This window comes from Octopus sinensis, linkage group LG6 (genome assembly GCF_006345805.1).
Source record: "Octopus sinensis linkage group LG6, ASM634580v1, whole genome shotgun sequence".
In the NCBI taxonomy this organism is placed as follows: Eukaryota; Metazoa; Mollusca; class Cephalopoda; order Octopoda; family Octopodidae; genus Octopus; species Octopus sinensis.
In genome coordinates this window covers 23,533,312-23,547,161 of record NC_043002.1, presented here as the reverse complement: position 1 = coordinate 23,547,161, position 13,850 = coordinate 23,533,312, and the positions used below count along the sequence as shown (strand labels likewise).

General features: G+C 37.3%; 1 protein-coding gene across 1 annotated transcript; it reads left to right on the top strand.

Annotated features, from left to right (window-relative positions):
• The first annotated feature begins 856 nt into the window (after positions 1–856).
• On the top strand, positions 857–5,166 carry LOC115212793 (heterogeneous nuclear ribonucleoprotein A2 homolog 1). Its single transcript, XM_029781492.2, has 2 exons — positions 857–1,907; positions 4,984–5,166. Coding segments are annotated over exons 1-2 (852 nt in total). The 5' UTR covers positions 857–1,056; the 3' UTR covers positions 4,985–5,166.
• The last annotated feature ends 8,684 nt before the right edge of the window (positions 5,167–13,850 follow it).

Sequence of the window (13,850 nt, the reverse complement as noted above, 5' to 3'; positions counted from 1 at the left end):
GAAACACCTGATGACCCCTTGTTACTTCACTGTTCATCCAGATATATATTACAGAAATATATTGATTATATATATATATATATATAATCAATATCTTTCTGTAATATATATCTGAATGAAAAGGGACGCCGTTCACACACACAGATATTTAAAGACACAGTAGCCTTGGGTAGATTTTCTACCTGGCCGTCTCCTGTCAACCGTCCTACCCATGCATGCATGGAAGACGGACGTTAAAACGAAGATGATATAAATATAATATACCATATATATACATACTCATACACACACAAATATATTTATATACACATAAATATATGCAGTTCATGCTTATAATTACTCACACAACAATGAACAATCATTCAAACTAATATTTATTGGATTTTATTATTTTCCAGCTCTAATTCCAGTACCGGAAGTTGTCATGCTTTGCTCCTACCCCCCCTCTCTCCACCTCGTTTCTCCAATTATTTTTGCACTCCTCCTCTTTCTACATCTACTCCCCTTAGACCGCCCCCTTCCTATATCTACCCTATTCATATTAGTCCTCCTTCTCTCACTCTTACCATCCCTCTCTTGCACTTTTACATTTCTTTCTTCCACACTCTAACACTCAACGCGTTTCCTCTCCTCCCACTCTAGTTAGTTTTGTCCTTTCATCCTCATACACCTTTCCTCCCTCTCTACCTCTACTGTTCATCGACTTCTCCCTCTTTACCTCTACTGTTCATCGACTTCTCCCTCTTTTCTTGCTTTGTTTGCCCTTTCCCCCCCTCTCCTATCTATTTGTGTTCTACCTCCTTCTGCCACTCTTTCAAGTCTCTTTGAGCAGCGGCCTTTTGAACGAGAGTGGTCGCGCTACTTGCTGGTCTTTATCCGTTAGTGATTAGATGGTAATCCACGTGGTTTGTCATTTTCATCGCTAGACTCGCCTCTTTGTTAAGTCACGCTCATTACCTTCAGTGCAGCCTGTTGAGGTACTTCTGTTTCACCTCGCTCAATTTATAATCTAAGGTTTTTTAATAAGTTTGTTCTCATTTCACACCATAAAGGAAAATGCCAGAAAAATTCGGAGAAAACGAGAAGAACTGTAAGTTATTCATCGGTGGTTTAAATTTTGAAACCACAGAGGATAATTTAAGGAATCATTTCGGAAAATGGGGTGATGTTGTCGACTGTGTTATAATGAAGGACAGCACTACGCACAAATCTAAAGGATTTGGATTCGTAACGTTCAAAGACCCAGTCAGTTTAGATATGACCCAAAAAGAGCGTCCACATACGATAGACGGCAAAGTAGTCGATACCAAAAGAGCAATGCCCCGCGATGAGGCTCAAGAAAACAAAGTGACCGTGAACAAGATGTTTGTTGGTGGCTTGGACGAAAGTACGTCGGAGGAGCAAGTTCGTGAGGTGTTTTGCGCCTATGGAGAGGTGGAAAAAATTGAAATGATCAAAGACAGAACAACTGGCAAACCAAAGCGCTTCTGTTTCGTTACCTTCGACGACCATGATTGTGTAGACAAATGTGTAATACAGAAACACTTCATGCTTAACGGTAAAAATGTCGAAGTGAAGAAAGCTGTATCGAAGAACGAACTTAACCAGAACATGCGTGGCGGTCGTGGTGGTATGATGGGTGCTCGCGGTGGTGGCATGAGAGGTGCTTATTCTGGCGGACCCTATGCAGGCCAGGGATGGAATTACGGCGGACATCAAGGCTATGGAGATAGTTACGGAGCAAGTGGTTACCAAGGTTACGGAGACAGCTATGATGGATATGGACATTTTGGTACCGCTTATGGAAAAGGCTCGGGTGGCGGCCCTACCCGAGGACGTGGTGGCGGTATGTACACACAGCGTGGTATGGGACCTTACGGCGGAGGATATGGCGGCGGCGCTAATTGGTGATATTTCTTTCCATAATTAGGATAAAATGTTTATATGCTACTGTGTAATATTTTTTTTTTTTAAATATTTATTTTTGTAAAAATTTAAAACATGAGCATGGCTTCCCTCCACTCCGTTAAAACTCTTTACATAGCTACGACATATTAATCTTCAGAACATTTGTATCTATCTTAACTCCTTAGAAAATGTAGGTTAGATTGCATTTCCATCGCTTGATAAGTTATTAGAATTTGTTTAGACTAATTAGTTATAAATCTAAAAAAAAAAAAAAAAAAAAAACGGGGAAAGAACTACACGCATGGTTAACTCAGGAATAAATTGAAATTTCATTTAAATACCATCCAATTGAAATGAATACATTAGTTGTACTCCATGGCAATATAAAAGCACGTGAAACAAATGGATAAAAATGAAGAAACGCATTACTGATTTTCTTCCCTGCATTAAAAAAAAAATTCTCATGAAGTCGGTGGGAGTCATTTTAATTGTAATTTATTCTAGATGTATTTAGGAAAAATGAAGAAGCTGTTTTGTTTGCGTGCACATCCACACACGTGTGTGTACATACACATAGCAAACAAACAATTGTTAGAATTTGTAAAAATACGTGGTTTGTTGCTTATGTAATTTTTTTTTTTTTTTTCTGATTAAATGAAAGTTTTAGTTTTTATGTAGTTTTCGCAAGCATTCTATTAATACATTTAGCAAATATGTATTTCTAGTAGTTGTATGGTGTGAACAAGCTTTTTTTTGAGGAGAAAGTTTTGTTGCAGGTGCCCGCCAACTATTTGGCGCGCCTTTAAAAACATGGCCGCCGACCTGAACTTTTCGCTTGTCTTCTCACATTTAACATTTATTTGTATGGAGATGAATTGGTTACTTTGTAAAGAGTTTTGTTTTTTACCTATTTGAAAGTCATTTGAAAATTTTTGTCTGCCTTTTTGTGACTGTTGGCATTTTTTTTTTTCCATTCAATTTTTTTGCCGCAGTTTATAGAGACAATGTGCATTTTTGGAGCAAAAATGCTTTTTGGCATTTTGAAATCAATTTTACAAAAATAAATCACCAAATTCCCCCCCTTCCTTCATTTTTATCAGTCATTCACTGATTGAAAAATAACTTTTTCATCGTCCTAGAAAAATATTTAATTTTTTGAGAATGAAAGGAAAAGTTGATTTTAAAAAAAAAATCCCTATTCTCATTTGCTCCCCCTCTTTCCCCCCAAGTCACTCATGTACATATTTTGAAAGAAACATTTGTCTCATAAACCTACATGTCGTGAATAGTAGTTCTGTTTTCTTTAAGGTTTTTTAATTTTAAAGTTTACTATTTTTTTTCCTTTGAATCCCTTCAGGTTTCTACAAATGCTTAGAAGTTTTCTGTAATAGGATATGGTTACGTGTGACTGCCACAATAACCCTGGAAGCAGCTTGCCTAGTTTCGTTCTAAGATAACACAGCTTTCTTATAACGATTTTCTTTCTGTCCATATCCTCACATATTCCTTTTGGTATTCTGCCGGCTTTTACATCACTCACGGCAGAAATGTTAGAATATGGTAAGGGGATGGAATCATTAAGTTCATTAACTTCATAAGAAATAGAACTTAAAAAAGCTGCCGTGGGATGAGTGATTGACACATTTTGGCATGATGTTGCTGATAGTATAATGTATGTTCCTTCAGTTAGGCCAACTATATTAGTAAAAAAGAATTACAAATGTACTAGGAAGGAGCAATTTTAAGAAACATGTAGCATTTTATATGTACTTATATATATTCTTGAATTTTTCACACTTCATTCCCATCCTTAATCCCCCTCCACCTGAACAAAACCTGTCTGTCAGCCACTCTAGATTACTAATTTCTTAGCCCACTTTCCTATGCTAGCTACATTGTTCATCGAACCCATTTTGAAATAAAATCCCGCTCCATTCACTGCCAAAACCTTGTTAAATACCCCCATCAACCTTCAGTTACCTTGCCAAATGACCTTAACACAAAAGCTCAAAAGGAGCATTTTGTAATGTTCATGTCCTTTTGTTTAACCAGAAAGAAAAATTTTTTAAGTCCATCCAGTTATTTTATTTCTCAGCACATACAAAGCAACATTTATGGTTTTAGAGCCGGTCTGGCTGCTTTTGTTATAGTAGTAAGTAGTTCAGTGACTTGCTGCAGCTAGCGTGTTTTTTTTTCTAATCACGCCGGATATTTTGGTTTAAATTTGTGCATGGGAGGGTCAGTGAGAGAAGTAATGACGTACTATCTGAATGAAAAATAGCCAAATTTTTTACATGGCGAAGTATAAAATTGTGACCCAGTTTGAGGTTTATTACCTATTAGCAAACAAGTGCTTAAAAATTCAGTCAGTAAGTAATGACTGTTTCGGTTTGTCAATTCTTGAGTGTATATTTCGTTCACTGACAATTGACCAAATGTCCGATGTCGGCATATAAGCCTATATCGATCTATATTTTGAACATGTTAATACAACCTGATGCAATCGCTACATTAAAAATATCACTCGTTATTATCATGTTCTGTATTGTGCCAACGTGACTTGGAAGTGACATTTGGAAACGGTCCTTCCTCAGGACTTAAAGACTTTGCAATGCCTTTCAGATTGCTGTCAAAGGAACTAATTAGGCCAATACTGCACTTGGTCACCGTGTCAGTATAGTGTGTTACCTCGAGGCTGGATCGGCTTCACAAACACTTATTCTTAGCATACTTAGGTACTTCCCCTGTGAATCTTGCATCTTGTGCCTTTATGAATAGTATCGTTAAAATTTAAAAACTCAGTTGTACGTCATTTTCTGAGGTCAATGGTTGTTTTACACTCCTCATGGCATTAGGTCAATCGACCCACTTCGTGCAGATCACTGCTCATTTTCTTCAAACATCACTGGAATGAATTATAACCACTCACCTAACCCCCTTTCACATAGTTTTCTTGCCCTTTTTGAAAACCCTTTCACCTTCACGTTAAAATTTAACTTTCTTTCAACATTCTTAATGAAATTGTTTTATTTTATGTATACATTATATATATATTTTTTAATCTTTATTTTTAAGATAACTTCAAAATTGAAAGGGAGGAAGACATAAAAAGGAGATCTTGTATATTCCCCATTTATAAACAGTTGTGAAAACAGCCAGGGGTCGCCCCTAACCCCTAAGTTTTTATATATATTTTTTTTCCAAACCAAAAATGTAAATTTAAAAAAAAAAATAAAATTAAAATCATCTTCTTGTAAATATAAGACGTATTCTTGTTAAGTTATTTCTGTATTCGTTATTTCATATTTTTTCTTTATTATATTAGCTGGTTGACTCCTTTCTCACTGGCTTTGTTTGTCTCGAGTGGGTAGTGAAAAAATACTAACAAACTAATCCAAATAGTTTATTTTCTGACAACGTGATTAATGAGGTTACCAGTGAAATTATGAAAATCACGCCTTAATAAGTGACCAAAAGTGATTGAAATTGATTCGTAAATTAAAAAAAAAATTAGAAAAGTTGTATTGACCTTCTCTAAGGACTGTTTTGAGAACTCATTGAAAGAGACTAGGTGATTAGCACCCCGCTTTCAGTTTTGTAATTGAAGCATCACTCTTTGTTATAGGACTTCTGCAATGGTCGGCTAAGTATTCTTTCATTAAGGTCGTGGGAAACTATTCTGCGCAGTTTTTTTTCCTTTTTGTTGTTCAGATATGTTGCACGTTCCAGGCATCTTGGGTAAGCAAACAATAATGGTAATTTTTAGCCGTAACAGCTTGCCACAAACTAGTGAGCTGTTGTGATAGTGGATCGAATCTTCTCTAAAGACTGAAACTTTTCTCGTGTGAGAAATCAGAATTTGCCCATGACAGATACTTTCAGAATATCCGGCCCAATAAAGACCTTCACCCGGGAACAAAAAAAAAAATAATAAACCAGCCTGGTGGGTACAAACAAGTGTGTGGAAAACGAATATGCTATCGAGTTCATGGGATTTCAATAAAGTCGATCTCATTGCCGTGTTTTATAAAATCCACGTGGATTAGATTTTCGCTCTGCCTTGTATCACTGACCCTGACTGAAACAATGGTGTTCATACTCGTATGTATTACTCGTCCTTTAACGGCTATGATCCCAAACTCGTGTATAGCAATTGTGGTTCCCACAGATCTTGTTACAGATTTTCTAGCAATTTCATATGTATGTGATTTCGACTTAATTATTAAATCGCCTTTAACTTTGTACACGGCCGCCAGCAATGGCTGTGTGGTTAAGCAACTGGTCTTGCAGCAGTGTGGTTTCGGATTCAGTTTCGCTACACCTTGAGCAAGTGTCGACTATATCTCTGGGTCAACCAGAAGCTGATTGGATTTGGTAGACAGAAACTGAAAGAAGCCCGTTGTGGTTTCATCGCTTGATAACGGGTATTGGTTTAACATTCCCGTGATCTAGCGGTTCGAGCCTTATGGGATGCCCTGGGCATAAAATGTGCTATGGTCGATTTGATCGACTAAAGAATTCAAGGCTGTTCCCTCCGCCAGAATGGACATAGTCTAGTGACTGAAGCAAAGCATTTTTGGAATTGGAGCGGTATGCTTGCTGAATTGTGGTTGTTGATGTTTGTTGAAGTTACTTGAACTAGGTCAACAATATTAAAACGCAACACATGGTACCTTCTAGTTAGTTGCCATCGATCTATAACTGGTTATGTCTGAGTCATAGATTGTATTTAATCTTTATTATGGTATTTGTTAAGCGTGTGACGTTCTACAATTGGTCTTTTTTTTGTTTCAAACACAAGCTAAAATCGTGGAGCAAAAGTGAGAAAGAACATTGTTGCATTAGGTGAATTGCATCATTTAAGTTACGAAAAACTGAGCAGGTTCTGTAAATATACTCTTGGGTTGCCACGTTTCATTGAAGATGGTATGGGTTGTCAGAGTATTTTTTAATTTGCTTCACAATTCACTCAGGTAATTTAAACTTTTTGGGTAGTTATGTGATAATACAAAGGAAATGACTGCTTGTCTATGAGGAAGTGTTTAACATTTAAAATCCACGATATGAAACCGCTACTAAGCTCTTTGTCTACCTAGGCCCACTTACGACTATTCCGAGCTTCGGTGTTAATCATTTGAAAGTAATCATGATAGAAATCTTTTGAGATCGCATTTCCTACAGAATGATCTGAACTCGAAATTGCAATTCAACAGCGCTCAACTCGTTCCAGAGCTGCCATACCACCGCGGAGTTTCTCCTGATGGTTTGTGGACACGGTTTTTGTTGTCCGCAGTGCAGCGACATGGATGCGAGTGGCTGTGGGGAATGAAAATAACTCTGAGTCAGTTTCATCAAATTCCAGATGAAGAACGAGTGTTTTTGAGCGACTGTATATCGTTTCATTCATTGCTCTCTACGTTTCCTGATTATATTTCTACTGAAATAATTTCAATCTTTGAAAAGAATCCAGTGTTTTAGGATTCAGATTCTCGTTTGTATTGTAATTAAAAAAATTAAGGCTATTACTTTGTGTGAACAGCCTCACCCGACTAAACTTCAACGATTTTATTAAATGTAAGTTTGCAGATACATTTCCAAAAGTGTAGATTAACTGTTCTTATATATCTCTGTCAGCTATTAGTGTCTCAGGCTTCTGCTGCTAATTTACAGGAGCTAAACTTGGACGTAGATAAAGATATCTTTGACAGACAGAAACATGTTTGGTGAGTGATACTGCTATGATAAAATGAGTCACTGCTTTGGTGGACACGATCTGCAAGTTGCTTAAATTATTGTAAAGCGAAAAACTATTTTCTCATAATCTTAGTGCGTATGTTCGAAAACACATCTGCCAAATTTCATTGAAAGAAATATGCATGAAGAAAGTTAAGAAGAAACAAAATCAGTGGTCATTAAACCTATACGAAATTCGGGTAAGAGGAAAGGAAGCAGTCTGTCTTTAGCTTTTTCGTGGTTTTATGGAGGCGACCTTGTATTCAATGCTTAAAATAACTATTTTATAGTTTCATGTTTCCCTCTGTCCATTAACCAAGATAACTTAGCAAAATCTCAGTTATAAAATGTTGAAGTCGAAGAATTGGAATATCGTAGTTGCAAAAGTTTGAATAGAGACGGTGTATATTAGTAGTAGGCGAAAGGCTTTTGAGAAAAAATAATTTTGTTTAAACAATTATAGAACATAGGTTGTTTATTAATTAGCAAATGAGTTATTAAATTGGCTTTCATTGTCAGTCCTAGTTTTGTTACATTCGTATGCTTTTAAAACGGCGAAATGAAAGATCCATTTAGGACGCTAAATGTGAAGGTTGCCATTATGAATTCCAGGCTCAGTGATCTCAATGGATGGAGTCTGTGGTACTGTTAGGTCTTATTCTTATTTTGGCTCCATTCATCCGTCTATGACGGGATAGAGATATTCCTAGCTCGCGTTAATATAACAACTTAATTCATAATCATCTGCATATCAATCTATGAAAATATATAGAAATTGTATTTTAGCCACCGCACATGCTGTTAAATAGTGTTTGCATGTGTTAAAAGTTTGTTACAAAAGCAATATATAATAGATATATTGTATACCGAACTACATTGTCTTTATGTATCCTTGCTCTTTCTTTTTAAAGCTTGTGCGGTGTGTGTTCAGCGAAGTTTGGCTGCTATTTCTAACAGGCTAACCAACGCTATTTAGATCGCCCGATCTAAGAAATAAAAACCACATTATTTTCTATCGTTTTAAGTGGAAAAGCATTTATTAGATTATGTCCTAGATACCAGTAAAATGACGGAATAGAGGTTAGTCACGGTTGAACTGTTTTTTTTTCCTTCGTTGTTGTTGATTCATGCATAAATAACAATGCAACGGTTGGTGTAGCAGTAATATAACCGTTATGTGTTTTAAGTAGCTAAGACAAGCTGGAGCAGCTTCAATTAAAATACTATCTCATCAAAATTTTCCGCCAGTAAAGGGACACACACGCATACGGCTATTAGTAATGTAGGTTATTGCGGGAATGTAAAACTAGTCGAATTTTACAATTTTCGACTCGTGTCTTGTCCTCCTTTCGAAGCGTTAAATATTTTCCCCCTCAACGCATTGACACATAACTCTATCCTCAATTTAAAAAAAACAAAACTTTTCACCATCTTTATTCATGAAGGTAGTATTTTTGTATTTTTAATCTTTTGAAAGTTCTTTGTATATTTTAAATTTCGGTTTTTAAATAAACTATATTAATGAATGGCATAATATCCATGAAGGATATGCGACCAGATTCAGTATGTGTTTATTGACAAAAGATCAAAAGTTGCCGCTGTCTTGTAATAGACATTAAGAAAAGGAAAACGACCATCTCTCTGGTTCCTTGTCGCTTACGTCCTGGACGTGACTAATTTAGTTTGGTTAGGTTATCTAACCTGTCTATAACTTTTTTCTCAGACAGTGTTTTAATCAAGGGATATTTGGCTGCTATTTCTAGCAGGTCGAGCTAGTGTGTGTGTGTGGGCGCACATGCCTGTTTGAAAGCAATAAAATTAATTCGTTGATGGTTATTCATTTGGTTTCAATTATCGTAGTTAAAAAAAATAATTCTGCCATATCGTAATGGTTGGCGAGGAAGATGTTCGTGTCGGGTTCATGAGGCGTTCTTCTTTCAACCAATCAGCTTGCCTGTTTAAGATTTAAATTCCGGCTCCCTAAGCTTTATTGTTAAGGGTTTTATTGTATAACTGCCATCCCGGCCCTGTTTGTAATGTGATGGCTGATGGTTTTCCTTTTGCTATCAACCTGTCAGACTACCTTTAAATTCTCGTTTCTCCCTCTCTGTTTTTTGTGTTTATCCTTTTTTTGTCGATCGGTTATATTTTTAACAAAGACAAATTAGTAATTAAAGAAAAATAGTTGCACACACACAGACGTATCTGTGTAGTCAAATTGAATCCGAAAAAAAAAAAGTAACGATCTGTTTTGATGATTATTCAGTTGATCCATCAACTGACCTCCCTACACCATATATAAGATAAATGATTGAGTGTCCCTCAAACATGTATGCTCTTAATTAGATCCTTAGGAAGAAATCAGTTATCACACTCACAAAGCAGAACCTTTGATACAATTAAAGATACAATCCATCGATTGAAGGCCGTTAAAGATACAACGGGCTTCAATACAGTTCCTATCTGTAGTTTTACCTGAGATGTTGATCGATCCGAAGCTATGGTATATGACATTTGCCCGACATGCCATGCAGTGGCGTATATGTCAGACATCGTGATTGCGAATCGAACTTAACTATTTGGTCGTACTGTCATAAAAATAAATACACATGCCGTCGTATATATGTATATATATATATATATATATGCGTGTGTGTGTTTATGTCCCCGTTACTTAGCGGTTCGGCAAAAAGAGACCGATAGAATAAGTACTAGGCTTACAAAAGAATAAGTCCCGGGGTCGAGTTGCTCGATTAAAAGGCGGTGCTCCAGCATGGCCGCAGTCAAATGACTGAAACAAGTAAAAGAGAGTATGTATGTATACAATTAAATGAGTGAATAAATGTTTACGCGCGCACACATACACGCCTGCATTTGTTAAATTATATCTCATTTGTTTCCTTCTCTACACTACCCGATCAATTGGGTGTACGTTTTTGTAAGATATTCCACACGTCTACTCTACTTCTTGTAAGAGACGGAGCAGTTTTCTTTAACTTGCAAACGTTTTCTGGTTCTTGCTTATTCATGGGACTATCGCCATCCCTATCCTTTCGCCTGTCTCTCTACCACTCATAACCCTCCATCTCCCCACTATCTGTGCTGACTGCATCATCCTCGCAGCCCTGACAGTTGCCCTTTACTAGAGCTACATATAAAGACTGCGTCGAATTACCATCCTTCCCCTATCCAAATACACTAATTTCCTTCTGTACGGCTAGCCATCACTCACCACTGGACCACTTACTTTGCAATCCATCACCTTATTTTTGGATTTGTCTACTATTACTAATCACTCCATCCCAAATAACCCTACCTTTTCCATCATATTCTTGCTATTTTACTCTCCTATTCTGTTGTCATTGTTCTCTCTCTTTCTCAGTATAACAATGTATGACAAGGCTGTGGCTTTAAAATGCTGGTGCAATCCATGTGAAAGGTTTTTGTTCAGTTTTTCATCATCATCGTTTTAACGTCCACTTTTCCATGCTTGTATGGATTGCAAATGATTTTAAAGCGAACATCTTGATCATATGGCCAGGCTGTGTCCCTTACACGCATAACAAAAATTTGAATACACTGTAAGAATGTGCTTCGTATGATATTTTTTTTTTACCTCTTTAAAATTCTTTTCCTTCCTAACTTATTTCAGTCATTGGACTGCAGTCGTGCTAGGATACCACATTAAAAACTTTAGTTGAGAAAGCAGGGGAAAGAAAAGAAAATCGACTTCAGTACTTTTAATCCTGCTACTTATTCTCTCATTTTCTTTTTGCAAAACAAAACAGCACCAGTGTCAAATGGTGACAGATAAACACTATGCATACACATACATGCTGAGTTTCTGTCTACCAAATTCATGAATTAATTCACAAGGCATTGGTCAGCTTAGGGCTATAGTAGTGTACAGTAGGACTGAACGTGAAGCCATGTGGTTGTGAAGTGAACTTAAGCACAGAACCATACTTGTGCATATATATATATATATATATATGTATAAAGATAGATCTGTGTATTTTTCCCTTGTTAACAATTAACATGGAAAAATATATAGTTACCTGTGATATCTTTGAAATGTGTTGGAAGTAAAAGAATTTGAATGACACCTGTGTTTAACTCCATTTATATATATATATTACACACACATTAAATTTATTTGTGTAGATGGGTGGGGGTGTTGTGTTCTTGAGCAAAACACTGCATTTTGTATTGCTCCAGTCCATTCAGCTGTAAGTAGGTAACCCATATGAAGGGCTGGCATAGCATTCAGGCAGTGTTGGCTTGCCTGTCTAGCTATGGGTGATATCATTCAAAAGCTACATGATTTTCTTCAGAAGAGCTGAAGTGTCATGAAAAGTCAGTAATGACAGCTGAGAAACAGGAAGTACTGAGTGGTTGTGTGAAGGGCAATTTGATGGCTTTGGCTGCTTTTACCTATAGGCCTTATGTTTGTATGTTAGATGTATTTGCTTCTCTCTTGGCAGACATCCATCATAACTGGCAACAGGCTGGGAAAATTCTCAGTTATGTGAGCTGGGGAGAAGCACTGTTGAAAGATTTGGAGAAAAAGAGGGAGAGTGCGGCTGACACTTTCAGGTCAGTAACCTCTGCTAAATGTAGAGTTATTTTGACCAAATTTTTGGAGAGGTTGGTGCTTTTCACAGGGCTGCATAGACCAGCAGTACTATCCAGGCTAGCCACTGCCCCATGTAATACATCATAGAAAGGGTTGCTAATATATCTACCTTTTATGGGGTTCTGATCAAATTTAGTCAATCTAAGGTTTTCTGGCCCTCACTAAATGAAGATTGTCTTAAATGCATTCAACCTTCATCCCATTATTAAAGTTGCGTAACTTGGTACTTTGGCATTTGCTTGGCGGTTTTGGATCACCACATTTTAGAACTGCTTCAAATTAGTTCAGTCCAAAGGTGTCCCCTCTCCTCAGTCCTGTATGTTTTGGTTCTAGATCCACTGTTTAAACTGTGTTGAAGGGGCACTCTGCACAAACCAGAACATAGGATGTTATATCGGCATATGCAGGTAATCTTACTATAATGCTGTTTGATGTCTCAGAAATCACAATGAAAGTTTATTAGGCTTTAAACTTTGATACTGAGGAGGTAGTTCCATACAAGTCTCTGTCTCACTGGAACCAGAGTTTGGTGGATATGAAGCTGTAAGATGGGTGTTCAATCTCAGAAATGGGCTGAAAGGAAACTCCTCGAAAGTTCGGGTAGAGGTGGGGAAGCTCTATATCATCTTCCTAACACATACACTCTTTACTCTTTTACTTGTTTCAGTCATTTGACTGGTCATGCTGGAGCACTGCCTTTTAGTTGAGCAAATCGACCCCAGGACTTATTCTTTGTAAGCCTAGTACTTATTCTATCAGTCACGTTTGCTGAACCGCTAAGTTACGGGGACGTAAACACACCAGCATTGGTTGTCAAGCTATGTTGTGGGGACAAACACAAACACGAACATGCACACACACACACACAGAGTATATATATATATATATATATATATACACACACACACACACACACATATATATGCGACCGGCTTCTTTCAGTTTCTGTTTACTGAATCCACTCACAAGGCTTTGGTCAGCACGGGGCTATAGTAGAAGACACTTGGCCAATGTGCCACACAGTGGGACTGAACCTGGAACCATGCGGTTGGTAAGCAAGCTACTTACCACACAGCCACATAATTATTATTTCCACAGGTGTGGTAAGTAAACTAGCTTCCCAATCACAGGGTTCTGGGTTCGGCCCCTTTGTGTGACACTTCGAGCAAGTGTCTTTTATAGCCCTGGGCCAACCAAAACTGTTAGTAGATTTGGCAGATAGAAACTGAAAGAAGCCTGTCATAGATTTAAGTGTTTAATTTAGAATGACTTGTAACTAAGCAATAGGTATCAGTTTATCTTTTACTTATTTCAGTCACTGGACTGCAGTCACGCTGGGACACTGACTTGAACAGTTTAGCGAAACTGACCCCAGTAACTGCTTTTTAAGGCCTAATCACTCTCTTTTGCCAAACAAACCTATACTAGTTGTCAAATCGTGGTGGAAGGACACACACACAACACATGCAAGAGTGTCAGAACAAACTGAAAGGAGCTAAAAATCAGAATACTGAAAGCTTGAAAAGACTGAATACTAAATGTTTCTTGCGTGTGTGTTGCTCTGAATGTGATG

What these genes read in the sequence shown, in the direction of transcription:
- LOC115212793 (XM_029781492.2), top strand. Translation starts at nt 1,057, where the DNA reads ATGCCAGAAAAATTCGGAGAAAACGAGAAGAACTGTAAGTTATTCATC.